General features: G+C 42.7%; 1 protein-coding gene across 4 annotated transcripts in view; it reads right to left on the bottom strand.

Annotated features, from left to right (window-relative positions):
- Positions 1–22,570, bottom strand: part of WFDC11 (WAP four-disulfide core domain 11) — an 82,511-nt gene extending 59,941 nt beyond the window's left edge. Inside the window, exon 1 of one of the 4 annotated variants that reach the window (XM_053199895.1) lies at positions 22,488–22,570. Coding sequence is in view for 3 of the 4 variants with exons in the window: in XM_053199892.1 (XP_053055867.1) it covers positions 1,084–1,230 (147 nt within the window). In the remaining variant the exon portion in view is untranslated. Of the gene's footprint in view, positions 1–1,083; positions 4,252–22,487 lie in introns of those variants that run through there. The other 3 variants (XM_053199892.1, XM_053199891.1, XM_053199893.1) reach the window with 3 other exon arrangements.
- Positions 22,571–23,924: the final 1,354 nt, after the last annotated feature.

Raw genomic sequence — 23,924 nt, 5'->3', positions numbered from 1 at the left:
GAGGGGAGGCAGGTGGAAGGATGAGTAAAATAGATGATGGGGATTAAGAGCACACTTATTGTCCAACTCTTGGTTTCAGTTCAGGTCATGATCTCACAGTTTGTGAGATTGAGCCCCACGCTGTCAGCACAGAACCTATTAAGGTTCTCTCTCTCCCTCTCCCTGTGCCTTTCCTCCACTCGCGCTCTTTCTCACACTCTCTCAAAACAAGTAAACTTAAAAAAAATAGTACACTTACCATTATGAGGACTCAGTTACTATATTGTACCCCTGAAACTAATATAACATTGTATGTTAACTACACTAGAATTAAAATAATAATAATTTTTTTAACTTAGTAAAAAGTGTTGGCAAGAATATAAAGAAATTGGAGCCTTCATGCGTTGCTGGTATGAGTGGGAAATGGAGAGGCTGTTTTGCAGAGCAGCTTGGCAGTTCTTCAAAACGTTAAGCACACAGTTGCACGGGGCGCCTGGCTGGCTCAGTCAGTTGAGCGTCTGACTCTTGATGTTGGCTCAGGTCATGATCCCAGAGTCATGGGATCAAGCACTGCATCGGGCTCCACATGTGGAGCCTGCTTAAGATCCTCTCTCTCTCTCTCTCTCTCTCTCCTCTGCCCCTCTCCCCAGCTAGTGCTCTCTCTTTCTCTTTAAAATTTAAAAAAAGGTGGGGTGGGGGACCAAGATGGCAGAACAGCACGGAAGATTTTTTTTGCATCTCTTGTCCAAGAAATACAGCCAGATCAACACTAAACCATCCTGCACACCTAGAAAACTGATTTGAGGATTAATTAACACAACAATCTGCACAACCTGAACCACAGAACTCAGCAGGTACCCAACTCAGAGAGGTGAACTGGGGGAGAGAGAAGCTGCTGGGGGCAGGGAGCTGTTTTTGCTTGTGGAGAGAGGGCGGAGATCGGGGGAGAATATGGGAAAGCATCCCCCCAAAAGCAGCTGGAGAGAAAGTGGAAAAGTGGAAACAGTTGCAGGGACTGAACCAAAAAGGGAGAAAGGAGAGGGTCTAAATTCCATTAAGACTATAAACGGGGAACGCAGAGTCTGAAACTCTGCAGCTCGATACCTGGCGGTGCTCTGGTGAGAAGGGTGAATCCCCAGGAGCAGAGCGAAGTCCGGGGGTCTTTGGGCCACAGGGGAGAGGCGGTTTCCCTCTCTGGAGGACATCTGGTAGAGGCTGTGTGCCCCAGTGGACCCGGGTGAACAACCACATTCGCTGGTGCTGGACTAAGGTCGCTGGGGGTGAAGCCTGGTGCCAAATGCGTGTTGTGATTTTCCATAATCCCTGAAGTGCTGCTGCTACACGATCGTGTGAACTCTTTCTGGGGCGGGCTGGCACCCGGCCACGGTCTCTGGGCTTCGGCAGCAGCACGATCCCGCGAACAATCCTGGGTGCGGCCAGCACCCAGCCACTGCTCAGTGAGACTCTCCTGCAGAGGGGCAGAATGGGTCAAAGCCACAGTCCCTCAGAAGTGAGGGGTTGGGAAACACAGCCGCATCTGAGATAAAACTAAAGAGGGAGGTGTTGCCTGGGGCTTGGTCACTGACAGTGTAAAAGCATGGAGTGGACAAAAGCCGGAGATGAAGAACAGGTGCACGATTGCTGATTGGGGAGAACTGAGTCCCGATACTAGAGACTGAGTACCTGGGTGATGCCATTTTCACTGCTACCACGCATGCGCATACACACCTACAAGCGCCACACCAACCCACCCCAGTAGCTAAGCAGTGCCATCTAGTGGAGAGCAGAGCCATTACCCTAAGCCCCGTCCAACTGGGCCAACCTTCCTCTTCAGGAACACAAATCTCTCCAGCTGCTTAGTTTACGGACTATATAGTGCTTCAAAGTTTGACTTCTAGGTGAAAATGAAGTAATTTCAATCGTCTCTCAGTCTGTTCACTGGTCCAACTATTCATTTATTTTCTCTTTTGCATTTCCTTTCTTTTTCTTAAATGCAGAAAGAGAAAAAATTTATTTTTATTTTCAATTTCTATTAAAAATATTTTTAATTTTTTTCTATTATTTTTTTACTTTTGTGTACATTTTTTCAACTTCTATTTTACTTACATAATTTCATTTTATTCTATTTCAGTGTATTCGTTTTTTCAAATTTTCAAATGATTTCCTTTTTTTTTTCTTTCTCCATTTCTCTATCAAGACCCTTCCAACAACCAGACAAAAACACACTTAGGATCTGGGGTACCTGGGTGGCTCAGTGGATTGAGCGTCCGACTTCAGCTCAGGTCATGATCTCGCAGTCCATGAGTTTGAGCCCCGCATCAGGCCCTGTGCTGACAGTTCGGAGCCTTGAGCCTGATTCTGATTCTGTGTCTCCCTCTCTCTCTGCCCCTCCCCTGCTCATGCTCTGCCTCTATCACTCTCAAAAATGAATAAGTGTTAAAAAAAATTTTTTTAAAACACACCTAGGATCTGACATCATTTATTTGATTTGTGTATGTGTGTGTTGTTTTTAATTTTTTATTTCAATCTTCCTTTTTTAACTTAACTATTTTAATTTTTTTACCTCATTAATTCCTTGTCTCCCTTCAAAATGATGAAATGAAGGAATTCACCCCAAAAGAAAGAACAGGAAGAAACAACAGCCAGAGACTTAACCAACACAAATACAAGCAAGATGTCTGAACCAGAATTTAGAATCACGATAATAAGAATACTAGCTGCAGTCGAAAATAGATTAGAATCCCTCTCTGAGGAGATAAAAGAAGTAAAAGCTAGTCAGGATGAAATAAAAAATGTTGTAACTGAGGCAGTCTCTAATGGATGCCACAGTGGCAAGGATGGATGAGGCAGAGCAGAGAATCAGTGACAAACTTATGGAGAATAATGAAGCAGAAAAAAAGAGGAAGACTAAAGCAGAAAAAAAGAGGGATATTAGGGCAAAAGAGCACAATTGAAGAATTAGAGAAATCAGTGACTCATTAAAAAAGGAACAACATCAGAATAACAGGGGTCCCAGAAGAGGAAGAGAAAGGAATAGGGGTAGAAGGGTTATGTGAGCAAATCATAGCAGAAAACTTTCCTAACCTGGGGAAAGACACAGACATCAAAATCCAGGAAGCAGAGGACTCCCATTAGATTCAACAAAAACTGACTATCAACAAGGCATATCATAGTCAAATTCACAAAATACTCAGGCAAGGAAAGAATCATGAAAACGGCAAAGGAAAAAAACTCCTTAACTTACAAGGAAAGACAGATCAGGTTTGCAGCAGACCTATCCACAGAAACATGGCAGGCCAGAAAGGAGTGGCAGGATATATTCAATGTGCTGAATCAGAAAAACATGCAGCCAAGAATTCTTTATCCAGCAAGGCTGTCATTCAAAATAGAAGAGATTAAAAGTTTCCCAGACAAACAAAAATTAAGGGACTTCATGACCACTAAACCAGTCCTGCAAGAAATTTTAAGGGGGACTCTCTGAGGGGAGAAAAGACTAAAACAAACAAACAAACAAACAAATAAAGACCAAAAGCAACAAAGACTAGAAAGGACCAGAGAACCCCACCAGAAACTCCAACTCTACAAGCAACATAATGGTAATAAATACATATCTTTCAGTACTCACTCTAAATGTCAATGGACTAAATGCTGCAATCAAAAGACATACGGTAACAGAATGGATAAGAAAAAAAGATCCATCTATATGCTGTTTACAAGAGACCCATTTTAGACCTAAACCACCTTCAGATTGAAAATGAGGGGATGGAGAACCATCTATCATGCTAATGGTCAACAAAAGAAAGCCAGAGTAGCCATACTTATATCAGACAGTCTAGGCTTTAAAATAAAGACTGTAACAAGAGATGAAGAAGGGCATTATATCATAATTAAGAGGTCTATCCACCAAGAAGACCTAACAATTGTAAACATTGATGCTTCAAATGTGAGAGCAGCCATACATATAAATCAATTAACCACAAACATAAAGAAACTCATTGATAATAATACCATAATAGTAGGGGACTTCAACACCCCACTTACAACAATGGACAGATCCTCTAATCAGAAAACCAAAAAGGAAACAATGGCTTTGAATGACACACTGGATCAGATGGACTTAATAGATACATTCAGAACATTTCATCCTAAAGCAGCAAAATTCACATTCTTCTCCAGTGCACATGGAACATTCTCCAGAATAGACCACATACTGGGACACAAATCAGCCCCAAGTAAGTACAAAAAGATTGAGATCATACCGTGCATATTTTCAGACCACAATGCTGTGGAACTCAAAAACAACCACTAGAAAAAAAAATTGGAAAGGGAACAAATACTTGGAGACTAAAGAACATCCTACTAAAGAATTCTTCATCCTCCAAGAATTTAAAGAGGAAATTAAAAAGTACATGGAAGCCAATGAAAATGATAATACCACAACCCAAAACCTCTGGGATTCAGGAAAGGTGGTCATAAGAGGAAAGTGTATAGCAATCCAGGACTTCCTAAAGAAGTAGGAAAGGTCTCAGATACACAACCTAAGCTTACACCTTAAAGATCTGGGAAAAGAACAACAAATAAACCCAAAACCAGCCGAAGGCAGGAAATAATAAAGATTAGAGCAGAAATTAATGCTATCGAAACCCAAAAAACAGTGGAACAGATCAATGAAACCAGCAGCTGGTTCTTTGAGAGAATTAACAAAATTGATAAACCCCTAGCCAGTTTAACCAAAAAGAAAAAGGAAAGGATCCAAATAAATAAAATCAAGAATGAAAGAGGAGAGATCACAACCAACACAGCAGAAATAAAAACAATAATAAGATAATATTATTTGCAATTGTACGCCAATAAAATGGGTAATCTGGAAGAAATGGACAAATTCCTAGAAACATATACACTACCAAAACTGAAACGGGAAGAAATAGGAAATTTGAACAAACCCATAACCAGTAAAGAAATCAAATTACTAATCAAAAGTCTCCCAAAAAACAAAAGTCCAGGGACAGATGGCTTTCCAGGGGAATTCTACCAAACATTTAAGGAAGAATTAACACCTATTCTCTTGAAGCTGTTCCAAAAAAATAGGAATGGAGGGAAATTTTCCAAACTCTTTCTATGAAACCAGCATTACCTTGATTCCAAAACCAGACAAAGACCCCGTTAAAAAGGAGAACTATAGACCAATTTCCCTGATGAACATGCAAGCAAAAATCCTCAATAAGATATTAGCCAACTAGATCCAACAGTACATTAAAAAAATTATTCACCATGACCAAGTGGGATTTAGACCTGGGATGCAGGGCTGGTTCAATATCTACAAAACAATCAATGTGATTCATCACATCAATAAAAGAAAGGACAAGAACCATATGATCCTCTCAGTAGATGCAGAGAAACCATTTGACAAAATACAGTATCCTTTTTTGATAAAAACCCTCAAGAAAGCAGGGGTAGAAAGATCATACCTCGATATCATAAAAGCCATATATGAGAGACCCAATGCTAATATCATCCTCAATGGGGAAAAACTGAGAGCTTTCCCCCTAAGGTCAGGAACAAGACAGGGATGTCCAATCTCGCCACTATTATTCAACATACTATTGGAAGTCTTAGCCTCTGCAATCAGACAACACAAAGAAATAAAAGGCATCCAAATCATCCAGGAGGAGGTCAAACTCACACTCTTCGCAGATGACAGGATACTCTATATGGAAAACCCAAAAGATTCCACCAAAAAACTGCTAGAACTGATCCATGAATTCAGCAAAGTGTCAGGATACAACATCAATGCACAGAAATCGGTTGCATTCCTATACACCAACAATGAAGCAACAGAGAAATCAAGGAATCGATCCCATTTACAGTTGCACCAAAAACCATAAAATACTTAGGAATAAATCTAACCGATGAGGTGAAAAATCTATACACTGAAAACTATAGAAAGCTTATGAAAGAAATTGAAGAAGACACAAAAATATGGGAAAATATTCCATGCTCCTGGATAGGAAGAACAAATATTGTTAAAATGTCAATACTAACCAAAGTAATCTACATATTCAATGCAATACCTTTCAAAATAACACCAGCATTCTTCACAGAGCTGGAACAAACAATCCTTAAATCTGTATGGAACCAGAAAAGACTCCAAATAGCCAAAGCAATCTTGAAAAAGAAAACCAAAGCAGGAAGCATCACAATCCTGGACTTTAAGCTGTATCACAAAGCTGTAATCATCAAGACAGTATGGTACTGGCACAAAAACAGACACTCAGATCAATGGAACAGAATAGAGAACCCAGAAATGGACCCACAAACGTATGGCCAACTAATCTTTGACAAAGCAGGAAAGAACATCCAATGGAATAAAGATGGTCTCTTCAGCAAGTGGTGCTGGGAAAACTGGGCGGCAACATGCAGAAAAATGAACCTGGACCACTTTCGTGCACCATACACAAAAATAAACTCAAAATGGATGAAAGACCTAAATGTAAGACAAGAATCCATCAAAATCCTCGAGGAGAAAGCAGGCAAAAACCTCTTTGATATTGGCTGCAGCAACTTCTTACTCAACACATCTCCAGAGGCAAGGGAAACAAAAGCAAAAATGAACTACTGAGACCTCATCAAAATAAAAAACTTCTGCACAGCAAAAGAAACAAGCAGCAAAACTAGAAGGCAACTGACGGAATGGGAAAAAAATATTTGCAAACGACATATCAGATAAAGGGTTAGTATCCAAAATCTTTAAAGAACTTCTCAAACTCAACACCCCAAAAACAAATAATCCAGTGAAGTAATGGGCAAAAGACATGAATAGACACTTCTCCAAAGAAGACATCCAGATGGCCAACCGACACATGAAAAAATGCTCAACATCACTCATCATCAGGGAAATACAAATCAAAACCACAATGAGATACCACCTCACACCTGTCAGGATGGCTAACATTAACAACCCAGGCGACAACAGATGTTGGCGAGGATGCAGAGAAAGAGGATCTCTTTTGCATTGTTGGTGGGAATGCAAGCTGGTGCAGCCACTCTGGAAAATAGTATGGAGGTTCCTCAAAAAGTTAAAAATATAACTACCCTACAACCCAGCAATAGCACTACTAGGTATTTATCCAAGGGATACAGGTGTGCTGTTTCGAAGGGGCACATGCACCCCAATGTTTATAGCAGCGCTATCAACAATAGCCAAAGTATGGAAAGATCCAAAATGTCCATCAATTGATGAATGGATAAAGAAGATGTGGTATATGTATACGATGGAGTATTACTCGCCAATCAAAAAGAATGAAATCTTGCCATTTGCAACTACATGGATGGAACTAGAGGGTATTATGCTAAGTGAAATTAGTCAGAGAAAGACAAGTATCATATGACTTCACTCATATGAAGCCATTAAGACACAGAACAGATGTACACAAGGGAAGGGAAGGGAAGTAAAAATAATATAAAAACAGTGATGGGGACAAACATAACGGACTCTTAAATATGGATAACAAACAGAGGGTTACTGGAGGGGTTGTGGGAGGGGGGATGGGCTAAATGGGCAAGGGGCATTAAGGAATCTACTTCTGAAATCATTGTTGCGCTATATGCTAATTAACTTGGATGTAAATTTTAAAAATAAAAAATAATTAAATAATTTTAAAAATAAGAATAAAAAATAAAGTACAAATTTTTAATATTATTTGATAATTGTATTTTCTTTTTTCTACTACTCACTAATTTCAACTATCTTCATCAGTATCTCATCAATATCTTCATCAATATCCCGTCTACTTTCTTTACATTTATTTTACTGTTTTTGTTCCATTTTCTTAGGTTCAAGCCTACATTAACTTACTTTCAAATTTTTACATTTATATGTTAAATGTTCATTATATAAATGCTGATGCCCTGAGCCTTAGATACGAAGAAGAGAGTGGGGGCACTGAGGCTCACCAGTCTAGCTGTGACAAACCATGACCTTGGATGCTACATGGTTGGGTACCCAAGCACTTAGTGTTCTGCTCACTAGGCTGATTTTGTATGCACCAGAACCCTGCCCAGGCTTGGGCCCTGGGGAGATGAAATCAAAAAGATGGGTTCAACTCCTCCCAAGAGAAGGAGCTCCATCCCAAATATAAAATGTCAGCCCAGTCCTAGACTCTCCTATCTCCTGCCTGCAACACCATGAAGACTGAATGGATCCTCTTTTCTCTATGTCTCCTCATCTTGTCTATGCCCCTCCAGACACTTTCAGGCATCCTGTTTCCTTTACCTCTCAGAAAACAATTGTGTGAAAGTGGACATCTTGGAGGTAAGGCAAAATAGGAAGGGCAGCCCAGGAGAACACTGTGAAGGTGAAGGTGATCTAGGCAGCCTGGGTGATAGGCAGTAATGAAGTCCTGCTTTTATCTTACACCACACAGCCCTAGAGCATATAATTCCAGAAGTTTCATTCATTTCTGTCTATGGATTGGAGAAGGAGGAAGACAGAAAATAGAATCAAGTTTTTTCCAAGGGATTTCAGTGGAAGAGGAGGGGGATTGTGAAAATTGGATTAATGTAAGGAGTGTCCAGAAAACCTCTTTATTGTTGTGTGTGGGTGTGGGTGTGTGTGTATTAGATGAACTTTAATTCTACTTAACGCATATATACAGGACCACTCTGCATTCCACAGATATGGAGAAGCAAAGGCCATCATTCACACACTTGGGGCACTCACATCTACTTATCATGATGGACACATGTGGAAGACTCATGTATCCATGAGTAAATGTGGCAAAGTCCCAGTTGTGGGTGAGGGCTGGAGTTGGACTTCAGGAAGACTGACATTAACTCATTCTTTGTCTCCAACATGGCCGTCATTGTTCCTGCTCTGACCACCCACCTCCACAGTCTCAGTGAGGCCAGGTGAGTCTGCATGGTAGGTAAAAGGGGAGGGGCGTAGCTAGATGGGAGAGGACACAGACACTGGTGGAAGGAAGGAAGATCTTTTGCAAATTAAGCATTTTGAGCCTATCCTTCAGGAGTAGATGTAGACAGACAAAGGCCTTTTTAGCTTGTGTTTGCAGAGACTCTGTAAAAGTAAAGTAAGGGCTCTGACCTATGGCCTTGGGGAAGCAGATGACATGTTTACTTCCAGTGCCATGGGAAAGCCCGTGGAGAGTCAGGAAATGGGATATATTTAATATGAAATTCTGTGATAGAGCGCAGAAGCCTCAGGTCCTTCTTGCTTTCCACTCTACCTTACCGTCCTTCTCCAATTATCTGAGTCACTGACCCAGGCCGTAGTCTAGAATCATTGCCCCATATCACATATACAGTGATATTTTTGCTGAAGGAACTTTCCCAATGAAAAAGTAACAGGTAGATTCACATGGGCTGATGACCATCAGTCATCTGAGTCCATGAGGAAAAGAATGTCCGCTTGGCAGTAGAAAAGAAAACCTGGGGTGCCTGGATTACTCAGTCGGTTAAGTGATGGACTTTGGCTCAGGTCATGATCTCGTGGGTCACAAGTTTGAGCCCTGTGTAGGGCTCTGTGCTGACAGCTTGGAGCTGGAGGCTGCTTTGGATTCTGTGTCTCCCTCTCTCTCTGCCCCTCCCCCCACTTGCTCTTGTGCTCTCTCTCTCTCTCTCTCTCTCTCTCTAAGATAAGTAAACATTAAAAATTTTTTAAAAAAAGAAAAGAAAAGAAAACCTGACTCTGGGATTCTCATGCCCAGAAATCTGCAACTATCCTCTGGTATTTGGTACCTGTAAGTCAGTTTATACGAGATTCTACTACAACACCTTGACATTTTTGTGTGAGCCCTTCGTCTTCTCTGGCTGTGGAGGCAACGGAAACAACTTTAAACATAAATTTCTCTGCGAAAAATTTTGTATTCCTGAAAAGTAAGTCTCTGAGCTCCTCACCCAACCCCCAATGACACCAAATACTAGAAACCCTGGTTTTTCAGTAAAAAGCAAGAAAGAGGCCAGGGGAAATTGAGCAATGGGACAAGATTGTACCTGGGTTGGGGAAGATCAGTCACAGGCACAAATTTCAAGGTCTCAGGTCATTTAGTCCAACAAAACTCTTTTGAAATTGTGAAAATCAGAGCCCAGAGAGGCTAACAACGAGAGGCTCATTCAGAAGAAGGACGTGGGTCCAGACGCCCAAGCTCTCCACCCAACAACTCACCACTACCATGATCACCTCAGGTCTTTAAGATCCTATTCAACCCCTATTTTTGCACAGTTAAAAAGCAAAGTAGTGAGAATGGGCAGAGTAGTTCAGTATCTATAGTGAATGGTGACACAATAGCCTTAGACTCAAGAGCAGAGACCTCACTTTATTAATTTGTATGTCCTCAGAGTAGAGTACTATATTGGCTCACTAACATTTTATGTATGCATTGTGGATCAGGATGGTATAGGAATTAAAAACCCATTTGCAACTACATGGATGGAACTGGAGGATATTGTGCTAAGTGAAATTAGTCAGAGAAAGACAAAAGTTATATGACTTCACTCATATGAGGACTTTAAGAGACAAAACAGATGAACATAAGGGAAAGGAAACAAAAATAATATAAAAACAGGGAGGGGGACAAAACAAAAGAGACTCATAAATATGGAGAACAAACTGAGGGTTGTTGGAGGGGTTGTGGGAGGGGGGATGGGCTAAATGGGTAAGGGGCATTAAGGAATCTACTGAAATCATTGCTTCACTATATACTAGTTTGGATGTAAATTTTAAAAAATTAAAAAATAAAGTTAAAAAAAAAAGCTCTGAAGTTCTGCTGAAATGTAAAAGACCCATGGATTCTACCAAAGGTGCTAACAATTGCTACATTTATTTATTAACAGAGACAGAGGCAGTGGAAGAAAGGAAACCCAACACAACATAAGGAAGAAATGAAGAAAAAGGAATATTCCTTATGCAAAAGTATGCCAAAATAATTCTGAATATAAATGGGACTATTACTGGAAGATTTTGAATTCAGAATTCTTGCTAATTTCCTTGCTCAGATTTGCCTTTCATGCTGATTATATGTATAAAAATTTAACTGAAAACTTCCTGCATGTCAGCCCCGGTCTAAATTCATTCATCTCTCCCATCCTAGATTCTTCCAATGTAAACCACTGATGGCCTCTCTGAAGATACCAACCTACCCATGTAATGAATTCATCTGCATAAAGGCAATCATTGTTGGCACCTCCTTGGCATGACCCGCCAAAACTGAGTTTGCTCCTGTATTTTGTCACTGACCCCAGTGGATTTCCATATAAGTGGCACTAAAATAATCCTCATTAAGTTGTTTCATCTGCCCCAAATCAATGAGCATTCAACCCTCAACAATGCTCATATTCTAGGGAAATATCTCCAGTGCCCCAGGGACCAGGAATATAGAAATTATGACTTTACACCTGGAAGCTGCAAATCTTGAATGAAGCTGAACTTCTATAATCAGAGTATGGAGAGTCATTCCCCTTTGCCCTGACTTCCCTATTCACATTCTCATCAAGGACCCAGCTTCACAAAGGAGTCCAGTGATATGAGCATTCTAAGGACCATAAACACTGGGGGGCACTGTAGCCCAGGGTAAGTCCATATATGGGCATGCTAAGTCAATCCCAACAATGGCAACCCCTGCCTCTGGACTTTGGGCACAGCCTTGGAGACATCTCAGGAATTGGCAGGAAGCATAGGTTAAAGATGTCAGTCACCCTGGCCCTTCACCCAGGAACTGTTCCTGTGTAAAAAGGGACAAATGAAAAAGGTAGTTTCTGGGTATTGAACCAAAGTCTAGTAACCCAGACCATTCTGAATCCATAGAAAACTTCTTCCTAGGCCTGGCATCACGGGTATGACCTATCTGGTGCACATTCATGGATTCTGAAGACTTCCCACCCTCTGACTATTGTGAAACACAGTGTCATATAAACAAGTATAAACGAGTGTAATTTCCTTGAAAACTCTTTCAGAACTGTAGTCTAGTATTCCAAAGAATTACTATAAGTAAAGTACTCTCTGAAGACAATTAGTATCCAAAGTCCATTTTAGCCTCAGGTTTTCAGATTTCTCCTGGGCGCTCAAGTGATTGTCCAAGTTTCCTTCTCACTCAATCCTAAATTTGCCTGTAGGATGGTTTGTGCGTGTGTTGTCTGTGGTGCTGAAGGATGATATTCACAAGTGCCAACAATGATCAGTAAAAAGGCACAAAGCCATACAACATTTGCAGGCCTTCCTACAGAACTACATACCCAAGGAGTAATACAGGACATCAATTAATGAGAAACCCAAATGAATTTCACATTAAATTCAAGTGAGATATTTTGAGGGGGTGATCACTGATAAAAGGGGGCCACAGATGACAACATAAAGCAAGGTCTTGGGGTACACCAAGGACAGAACGAAAAGATTACAGTCCTGAGTCTGGTCTCTTCCCAAGGTCATATCTGATCACTAGAGAAACTCGAAGGTTTGGTTTCTGATTCCAAGAGGCCCCAGAAAGAAGGAATTTGTGCAGCAGACCTTGGAATGTGGCACAAGTCTGCCTGTCATTCGAGAGATACTCAGTGCCTTCCACCCTCACATCTGGGTGCAGAGCAGAACCTGGGAGAAGATGGAAAGAAGGGAGATCTAATGATCATCATGAAGACACTGATCTCTTCCCCCATCTAACCATCCCATTCCATCCCCTGTAGGGGAATAAATAGGGTAGGAGAAAAGCTCCAACCCTTCCTCAGGCTAGCCTTCACTGGGTCTGGTAGATCATTCTCCCCACATGAAATTCCATATCCAGCAGCCTGACACCAGTTCCATCCTGCCAAGCTCTCTTTATCAGATCCGTCCTTGATCTGGCCACTTCAAAACCTCATTAGTTCTATCTGCTGTTGCCAGAATAATTATCCTCAAGCACCATTTCTGTTTCTCAGGCCCTTGATTCAAGACACACACTGCCTGTGGTTAAGATTTTAACCAAATATCCAGGTCTCCCATGTCTGCCCCATATTATTACTGTTTCCTATGCTTTTGTCTCAACTTCACGAGTCTTTTTATGAGTAGCATGGACTTTGAGAGAGGAGAGTGACCTAATCCAATTCTGACCTATTGTACTTACTGGAACGAAAGGTCTGAAGTGTGAGGTGACTTGACAAATGCCCCTGTTATCTCATAGTTTCATTTATGTTTTATACCTCGACTCTCAGTTGGGAACTTTCTTCCATGCACGATGCATTCTCTCCTTCTTCATTCATTCAGCACGTTCATTGAGCACCTACTGTAAGCCAGATACATATGAGGCATGGGATAAAGTAGTGAGCAGAGAGGGCCATACCCTGTTCTCATGGAATTGACAATCTAAAGAGGAGACAGACATTTATCCAATAACCACCCAGGTACCTGATGATAAATGTTAATACATGAGCTACAAGAAAGGCATAGGGTGTTATTAGCAGGTGCAGTAGAGGAACTTAACCTATCAATAGATTCAGCAAATACTTTCCAGAATAAATGATATTTAAGCTGACATCTGAAGCATAACAAGGCACAAGGGGGACAGGCATTCCCACCAGAGAGAATGATAACGTGAATACCTTGAGGCAGGATAAAGCATTACATATTCTAAGAATTGAATGTGGTCCCATAGAGCTGGGGGCACAGTGAGGATATGGAGGTTAGCAGGCCCAGGTCATCTGTATGACTTTATATGTCAGGAAAAGAAGTTTAGATTTATTTCAACTGTGATGAATAAAAATGGAGGTTTTCAGGAGCACCTGGGTGGCTCAATCAGTTGAGCATCTGACTCTTGATTTCCACGCAGGTCATGATCTCACAGTCTGTGAGTTTGAGCCCCACATCGGGCTCAGCACTGACAGTGCACAGCCTTCTTGGGATTCTCTCTCTCCCTCTCTCTCTGCCCTTCCCACTCTGCCCCCAAATTAAATACATAATTTTTCTTTAATGGAGGGTTTCAAAAAGAAGAACAATGTTTCTAAGAGACCATTCGGGGAATTCTGGTTCTGAGCACGGCAGAATAGCTTATATCAAACTATTCTACAGATGACGATTATATTATCTTGACAAAATGGAAAAAACAACGGTTTTAAGTCACTGGAGAGTGACCAAAATTAAGCAGAAGCTGGATAGGATTTAATCCTTGAAAGAAAAGAGCCACGGTGGAAGAGATCCACACACGGCTTTTCTCAGAGGAAGACCCCCAATCCAGCCTGAGCGAGGCAGATAAAGCTCAAGCAGAAAGCCATAGTCTTATGTCCTGAGAAATCAGAAGACAGTACTCAGGATGGACTCCCAAAGCAACTATGTATCAAGGGAGGAAATCCAAAGAGGAGACAACCACCAGAGGGAATCTCCAACATTGTTATACAACCTCCTCTCAAATCCCTGATTGTCTCCCCAGTCTCTTATATGCAGGTGATATTCCAAGAATCCAGCCAGGACAGAGGTGCCAAATTATCAGATAGGTTTCATAGCTTTGATTTTTTTATTCAAATCCTAGTTTGCTAACATATAATGTAGTATTGGTTTCAGGAGTAGAATTTAGTGATTCATCACTTACATCTAACACCCAGTGCTCATCCCAACAAGCACCCTCCTTAATGCCCTTCACCCATTTAGCCCATCTCCCCACCTAGCTCCCTTCCAGAAACCCTCAGTTTATTCTCTGTATTTAAGAGTCTCTTACGGTTTGCCTCCCTCTCTGTTTTTATCTTATTTTTCCTTCCCTTCCCCTATGTTCATCTGTTTTGTTTCTTAAACCCCACATATGAGTGAAATCATATATTTGTCTTTCTCTGATTTATTTTGCTTCGCATAATACACTCTAAGTTCCATCCACATTGTTGCAAATGGCAAGATTTCGTTCTTGATTGCTGAGTAATATTCTGATATATACAGATTATATATACTATATATATATAGTGTATATATATATACATATATACATATACATATATACATATATATACATATATATTATATGTATACATATATACATACATATATACATATATATTATATATACTATATATATATAGTATAGTATATATATAGTATAGTATATATATAGTATAGTATATATATAGTGTATATATATATACATATATATTATAAAAAGGTGATATATATATATATATATATCACCTTTTTATATATTTTTTAAATAAGCAAATATTACTTTTGTGACTTTTAAGAAATTGTTGGATTTTTTTCAAAATATGAAATAACCTAAGGATGATAATCTAAAAAACAAAACAAACAAACAACAAACAAAAACCCCAGCAGCATCAGCACCATTTGGGAGCTTGTTAGAAACGTGGAATCTCAGGCCCACCAGCGAATTGCCAAATTAGAATTGCATTTTAAAACTATCAGTCTGCTGGGGCGCCTGGGTGGCTCAGTCAGTTAACCGTCCAACTTCAGCTCAGGTCATGATCTCACGGTTCAGGGTTCAAGACCCGCGTTGGGCTCAGGCTCTGTGCTCACAGCTCAGAGGCTGGAGCCTGCTTTGGATTCTGTGTCTCCCTCTCTCTACCCCTTCCCAGCTCATGCTCTGTCTCTCTGTCTCACTCTCAAAAATAAATAAACATTAAAACTATTAGTCTGCTTTCTGTCTCTGTGGGTTTGTCCTGGACGTTCATGTGAGTGGAATTATACAATGTGTTCTTTTGTGCCTGACTTCTTTCACTTGGCATGGTGCTTTCAGGGGTTGTCCAGGTTGTGGTATGTGTCAGTACTCCATTCTTTTGTTGCTGAATAACGTCCCGTTGTGTGGGTATACCATACTTTGTCCATTCATCGGTTGATGAATATTTAGGTCGTTTCCACTTTTTGGTTGTTATAAGTGGTGCTACTGTGAGCATCGATTTTTTTTCTAATTTTTTTAATTTTATTTTTATTATTTATTTTTGAGAGAGAAACAGAGTGCGAGTGGGGAAGGGGCAGAGAGAGGGAGATACAGAATCTGAAGCAGGCTCCAGGCTCCAGGCTCTGAGCTGTCAGCACAGAGCCGGACGTGGGGCTCAAACTCATGAACCGTGAGATGATGAGCCCAGCCAAAGTCGGATACTTAACTGACTGAGCCACCCAGGCACCCCGGCAGACTAATAGTTTTAAAACGCAATTCTAATTTGGCAATTCTCTGGTGGACCTGAGAATCAGTTTTATGTATCAGTTTTAATATGGACACGTGTTTTCATTTCTTTAGGGTAAATATCTAGGAGTACAATTTCTGGGTCATGTGATAATGCATGTTTACATTTTTTTAATGTTTATTTATTTTTTGAGAGAGACAGAGCATGAGTGGGGGAGGGTCAGAGAGAGGGAAACACAGAATCCAAAGCAGGCTCCAGGCTCTGAGCTGTCAGCACAGAGCCCGATGCAGGGCTCGAACCCACGGAGTACGAGATCATGATCTGAGCCAAAGTTGGACGCTTAACCATCTGAGCCACCCATGTACCCCATACATTTTTGATAAACTACCAAATTGCTTTCCAAAGTGGCTGCGCCATTTTATGTTCCTTCCAGTAATGTTTGGGGGTTCCAATTTCTCTATATCCTTACCAACGCTTGTTATTCCTCATTAAAGAAAAAAAAAATTACAGCTATCCTATCCTAGTGAGGATGAACCCGTTTAATGTTTCATTGTGATTTTGACTTACATTTTCTTAATGACTGATATTGGGCATCTTCTCATGTGCTTATTGGCCATTGGTGTATCTTCTTGCGAGAATGTCAACTCAAGGCCTTTCCCCGGTTTGTAAAAAAAAAAAAAGAAAAGAAAAGAAAAGAAAAGAAAAGAAAAGAAAAGAAAAGAAAAGAAAAAAGAAAAAAGAATTTGCCTTTTAACAAGACCAGTTGGTGATTTGTATGCTCATTTTGCAAGTACGAGCCTATGGAAAATCAGGAAGCATCAGGAAAGGAAATCTACCTGAGTAGCTTCTTACAACAAAAGTTTCTCCTGCACCAGCTGCCTTCTACCCATAAAATGTGAAACTCTTCACAGAGTCTATATGGCCCTGAGGATTTACAGTGAGCCGCCTCCATCCCTTTCCTGTTCCTAGTAGTGGCTTCTCTTTCAGGGAATTCTCTCCCCCCGTTCTGTGATGTCTTGTGAGGGCCAATTCCAGGAGCCTGCTGACCAACTGAAGCCAGAGAACCAGACCATTTCTCCACACATGGGGTGTGTAGGGGGCAGCACATTAGTTAAGATCAAAATTCCCAGCTAGGCCATTTTGCTCCCAGAGGACATTTGGCAATATCCAGAGACACTTTGGGTTGTCACAAATGAGGGTGAAGTCTGCTGGCCTCCAGTGGGAAGAAGCCAGGGATGCTGCTAAACATCACATAATACACAGGACAGTCCCTCCACCACAACACAGAATTACCCAGTCTAAAATGATAGTAGATCCAAGGTTGAGAAACCTTCAATTAGGAATCATATTCTTCCTCTCTCAGAAAAGCTAAAGAGAAAGTGAACATCGCTGTCACAGCAGTGCCACCACAATCCAATCTAGATGACCTTCCTGCTTAGACAATGTACTTCTTCCTCGTTGACCCTCTCCAGTGCCATCAGTTCCCAACCGTGGAGCCCCAGCTTTCCATGAATCATGTGAGCACCAGTATCGTCCCAACACATTCCTGGGCTTGCTTGATGTGAGATGTAAGGGAGATGATTCATTTCAGAAATACTAAATAAAGGGTATGCTGTCTAATTAATAATAGGTTTAGAATTTTTGGAAATATGTATGGACTCCCCCACACAACGGAGTCCCAAACCCTTAGACACTTCACTTCCTGGTTCTTCTCCCCCTCTCCATTTCACGGGCTTATTTTCACGGGCTTTGCAATGAGCATGCACCAAAGAAACAAAGGGAGGGGGGACTAAAAGTCTCTGCATCACCCCAGGGAATGTACACTTTTTCCAATCAGACTACTTTTTGCCTTACATGGGCATAGGCAACATCCCAGTAAGGCTGTAACCTCTGTAGTACTCAGCCAATGAGGAATCAGGGGAGGGACTTGCATGCTGGGAGATAAATTGTCTGCTGTAGCTGCCCCAAGTGTGCCTGTCCATCAGATACCCGCTCTTGCAAGAACGTTGATTAAAGCCTCACTTCACTGTGCTCCGAGTCTCGGCATCCCTCCTTTGATAGGGTCATTGGTCTTATTTCTAACACTGAGTTAAGCCAGTATCTTTCCGTTGCTGGTAACAAAGAACCCTGACCCACAACTACCTAGTCAGATGAGGGCTCCACTCCAGGGAAGGGTAGCCTCACCCAGCTGCTAGGCTAAGCATGCACATAAAGCATCAGCGAAGTAACGAAAAGTGTGGCTTTAAGGAACTTCACTAGAACTTGTAATCAGAAAACCAGAAAGAAACTATTTTAATTTCAGTCTAAATGTAAGCTCTTCATCAAGTACCTTAAACTGTTCATTCTTAGGAGCCCGGTGGTCTGGGCCACTGGTTGGGTATTGAGGCAAGCTTGCTTTAGCTTTGAGTTTCAGTGCTAAGAAGTCAGAAGAAAACAAGGGAGAGGAAAGAGACTAGATTGTTTCCATCTGGGCTCAGGGGAGAGAATGGTATAAAAAGAAGCCTATGTTCAAAAGACCAAAAAAAAAAAAAATGTTAAAACTGGAAAAATATTAAAAATGGAAGATGTAACCTATAAAATGGAGCACCACAGGACAAGAGAGCCTAAAAATTAAAACCAGTATCCCTATATATCAGGAAACATCCGTAGCAATCTATCTGCAAGCCCAAGAAGCGTTGCAAAAAATAGAGGCTTTGCATCTAAATACACTTATTGGTCTAATTGCAGTGAGATTGAGAGTAAAAGCCTCTGAGGCCATTTGGCAAAGAACATGGGAAACACAGCAAGCGGCAGCTACAGAGTTCCAGGGTGTGGTTAAATATAAAAAAAAAAAAATTCTTATATATTTAAAGAAACCGAACACTTTAACAATTAAAAATCATGTCTAGAGGAACCTGGGTGGCTCAGTCGGTTGGGCGTCTGACTTTGGCTCAGGTCATGATCTCGCGGTCTGTGAGTTCGAGCCCCACATCGGGCTCTGTGCTGACAGCTTGGAGCCTGGAGCCTGCTTCGGATTCTGTGTCTCCCTCTCTCTCTGCCCCTCCCCCGCTCACGCTCTGTCTCTCAAAAATAAATCAACGTTAAAAAATTGTTTTTTCAAAAATCATGTCTATGACATACCGTTGAGTGACGAAAGCTATTACAGAACAGCAAGAACTTCCTTCCCACACTTGCTACCATATCAACATGAATACCTAAGACAAGGCTGGATGAATGTTCACCAGTTAGCAATCATTATCTATGGACGAGGGATCCTCTTCTTTGGACTTTTCTGTGTTGTTTGAATATCTCAACAGTGATTACACCTCCTTTCTCAAAAAAAAAAAAAAAACTGGAAAAGGAGGAGGAGGAGGCAGAAGGAAGGAAAGAAGAAAAAAAAAAAAAGATGCATAATCCCATAATCCTACTGAGTTAGGCTCCCATATCCTCAGAGCCCGGAAGGACTTTCACGAACTTCTAATTCAGAGATTACCAAACTGCATCACACGTTAGAATCCCCTGATAAGCTTTTTTGAAACGTAGCTCCTGGTAGACAAACAAGCAGTTTCTTTTGGCCGGCCCCCACCTTTGACCTACTGAATCAAAATACCTGGGATGAAACTTGGGAATCTGCACATTGACAAGCCCACTCAAGTAACTGTGTTCTAAAACCAGCCTCTGGCAACCTCTCGCCTGCTTTCTGTCCGTATGGATCTGCCTCTTCTAGATTTTTCGTATAAATGGAATCACCCACCGTCGGTGGCCTTCTGTGTCTGGCTTCGTTCACTTAGCACAGTGTTTCCAATGTCCATCCATATTGTAGCACGGATGAGTACTTCATCCCTTTTTGCAGCTGAATAATACTCCACTGGAGGGATAGGTGACATTTTTTTTTATCCATTTATCCTCTCATGGGTATCTGGTTTGCTTCCACCTTCCGGCTATTTCAAATCGCATGTCTATGAACACTGTTGAACAAGTTTTCCTTTGAACACCTGTCTTCTAGTCATTTGGTTACACAGCTGAGAGTGGATTCACTGAGCCATATGGTAATCCCATGCTTAACTTTTTGAGCCACCACCACACTTTTTATTACATTAAGTGGCTACTAGAAAATTTGCAATTATATGCGTGGCTTGCATTATGTTCTATTGGAGAGCGCTGCTCTGGATGTTTCTTTTTTTTTTTTTTAATTTTTTTTTAACGTTTATTTATTTTTGAAATTTTTTTTCAACGTTTATTTATTTTTGGGACAGAGAGAGACAGAGCATGAACGGGGGAGGGGCAGAGAGAGAGGGAGACACAGAATGTGAAACAGGCTCCAGGCTCTGAGCCGTCAGCACAGAGCCCGACACGGGGCTTGAACTCAGGGACCGCGAGATCGTGACCCGAGCCGAAGTAGGACGCTTAACCGACTGAGCCACCCAGGCGCCCCTGGATGTTTCTTTCTGCCCCAAAATTTCACTGATGCTAACCTCTCATGTATACATACCACACCATCTTCCAAACAGGCATAGATTACAGGAAACTGAAAATCATACCAAGAGTAAAAGAAAGCAAAGAGAATAATAAAAGAGGGTATCACGAAGAGATTCATCTTTTTTCAGAGAAACTGAATAACTATCGCTGACATTTGTTGAATGTGCCTTTTTTGTGTTGGTTCTGTGCCAAGTGCTTTATATATTCACTCGGCAATCCTGTGAAGTGGGTAATGTGATAACATGATTGTCCTCGTTCATCTTGCACAGAGCCCATGAGCAGCAGCGGAGTCCAGATTTGAACCCAGGCCTCACTGCAAAACCCAAGCTCGTGGCTTCCTGGTAGCCAGGCAAAAATGAAACATCGGCTCTAGAAAACACCTTTTCACAGGGGCCAGTAACAGAGGTGATGCCAGTAAAGTTACTTCCCTGCCCATTCTCAGAATGGCTCATGGCCAGAGGGAAACTTTCTCCTGACCTTGAGCTCCACAAAGAACTTGCTCTGCGACTCTGTCCAAGAAACACTGATACAACGTGATCATGTCCCCAAGATAAGTGGTACCCAAACTGCAGGATCATTCATTCCACTTGATATGAAAAGGGAGGGCTTAATGTTATGTCTTAATTGATTAAGTGCAATTCAGTACGGATCTGGATTATAGACCCTGCTATGTAACGTTTTTCTCAAAGCGACAGGAAACAGTTGGGAGGAACTCAGACAATACTGAACTTTTTCCCTTCACTAGGCTTCTAGAATTTCGGAGCAGATTTCTCTTGCCTGGGAATGGCCTATGACTTAGACCTCTGCTGCCCTCTGGTGTCTCTGAGAATAAAGGCACCCAGCCAAGAATTCTTTCCACTCAAAACTGCCCAACCGTTGTTGTTCTCACAGGCCCGCAAAGCAGCGGAGCCCAGGGTCTGAGGAGAGGAGCATCGGAGCTCCCCCCAACTCCACACAGGCCTTCAACCCTCTCTGAACACACACACCCCATCTTCAGGGTCTGGGCTCTGCCCCAGCCCTCACAAACTGCATTTCATTTCCCTCCCCTGGGTGCACTGGTGTCCTGATTCAGGCTGGTGCTGGGACCCAGATTGTTGTTGGAAGACAACAATTCAAGAGTTGCTATCAGTATGAAAGACCAGGATGGCAGAGTGACCAGAATATGAATGAGAAAGCATGAGAGAGAGAGTATGAATAGGTCACAGATACCAGGGCCAAGCTCTTCCCACCTGGGACCTGCTCAGCTGGACAGAATCTCAGGCCTGGAAGGGACTGTAAATCTCATGGAACCCGATGTCTCTCTCTGTCCCCTTCTCTTTCTCTTTCTCTCCCTGCCTCCCTCTCCCTCTCTCCCCCTGTCTCTCCCTCTCTCCCTCCCTGTCCTCTCTCTCTCTCTCTCTCTCACTCTCACTCTCTCCCTCTCTCCCTCCCCATTTCTCCCTGTCTCTCCCTCCCTGCATCTCTCTCCCTCTCTGACCTAGAGGGAGAAGCACCCTGCCCCAGCTCATGCAGCCAGTCTGGATTGGAACTCAGAGTTACCCCTACCTGTCTCTCTTTTCTTTACTTCCCAAACCATCACAGTTGATCCCAAACCACTTGCCTACCACCATTTTATAGTGAGAGAAGGTAGAATGCCAAAATTATTGCTCTCCTACAGACCAAGGTTCAAACCAGCCCTGCCACTCACTCTGAGGGCTTGGGCAAGTTATTTAAACTTTCCCAGTTTTCTCAGGACTTCCCAGGCCTACTGTGAGGATTAAATACGAGTGTGCACGTCAAGCCCAGCACCTGGGATATAGTCAGTGCTCGGTAAGGCTGGCCTTCTGGGCACCAATCCCCTTGACAAGAGGCCTTCACTTGGGTAGGAAAAGGAAGGTAGCCCTCAAGAGCACCCCCTCGCAGGGGGCACAGGTTCAGCCGCCTGCCCCTCTCACCCCACATATCCCACTTACCAATGACATTATGCCTCCCAGAGAGTAAGATCCAGAAGAGCAGCAGGGAGAGGACGTAGGGCCCGTGGTGTCACTGACGTGGCGTCACTGACGTGGCACATGGGTGTGCAGCCAGGGGTTTCCCCCACCTGATGGTCAAGGAAAGGGATGGAGAAGCTGGGAGCTGCAAGACCCACGGAGTGGTCAGAGAACAGGTCTCAGACGACTCACACTTGACGACTGGCAAGTATCAGAGCCCCAGAAATCCCCGCCCACTGCAAGGAAGTGTTGGAGGAGGTCACAGAGAGGACATGGTGGCGCCAGTTGACCTGCAAGCTGACCCTGGGCAGTTGGAGTTTCCTCCCCCTCCCCCGTCCTTGGAGCATAGGCTCCGCCCACCATTCCCACAGCGGGAGCCATCTTCACGGATGTAGCCTTGAGGGAGCAAAGTGTTGCTGAGACCCTCTGGCCGGTACCTGTGACCGAGCCTGGTTAAGGCCCCTCCGTAAACTGTTAAGGTTCTGGTGGGCAGGCGCTGAGATCCTCTGTCTTCCAGAGCCCAAGACCAGCATCGTGTGTAAATTCCCTTGCTTGTTACACCTGCCAGTGTGTAAATTCCCTTGCTTGTTACACCTGCCAGTGTGTAAATTCCCTTGCTTGTTACACCTGCCACCTGCTGCGATCAGAGTGGCCTCTTTTCTCTTTCCTCTGTCTTACCCTGCCCTCTGTGTCTGGGGGCCGGTTTCAGATTTCACCCCTCCCAAGGTGAACCACCTGGAAGCTGAGGATGGGGAGGGGCGTGTGTGTGGCCTTTCCATCTGGTCAGAAGCTAATTTCAGGGTGCAAGTTTGGGGCATCCATAGGAGCAGGGTCCACTGAGACCTGCTCCCCCAGGCCTGAGGTGGAAATGGCCTTAAACTCTGAGGAAGGAAAGGTTCTGATGACTTTGGTTTAGGGTACAACAGTAGGAAAAGAGGCTAGAAAGGCCTGGGGGGGGGGGGGGGGGAGGCATAGAATCTGGCTTTTGACCTCCAACTCCAACACAACCCCGAGGTCAAATGCCCTTCAGACCTGTTGGGATGAGCACAGGGTGTTGTATGGAAACGAATTTGACAATAAATTATATTTAAATTTTTAAAAATGTTTAAAAAAAAAAACAAATTCAGCCCTTCAGTTCATACTTTCTCTTTCTCTCTCTCCCTCTCCCCCCATCCCACCTCATTCTCTCCCCTCCCCTTCCCCCCCCCCCCCCCAGCCCCATGTCATTGCTCCCAAGTGGACAAGGTGGGTAGCCCCAGATGAGGAGGGAAGACCTGGAAGGGACCTCTCTCCTGGTGCTCAGCCTGTGCTGTGCTGGGGCTCACACCTTCCTTTCCAGTCCCACCCCCATCCCGGCAGAAAAATCACCCTACTTTACAGTATTTTAAGGTTCTAGGACTGCTGTTTTTCATTGAAAGT

Source organism: Acinonyx jubatus, chromosome A3 (genome assembly GCF_027475565.1).
Source record: "Acinonyx jubatus isolate Ajub_Pintada_27869175 chromosome A3, VMU_Ajub_asm_v1.0, whole genome shotgun sequence".
NCBI classification, from domain to species: Eukaryota; Metazoa; Chordata; class Mammalia; order Carnivora; family Felidae; genus Acinonyx; species Acinonyx jubatus.
This window is presented reverse-complemented; position numbering and strand designations above follow the sequence as displayed.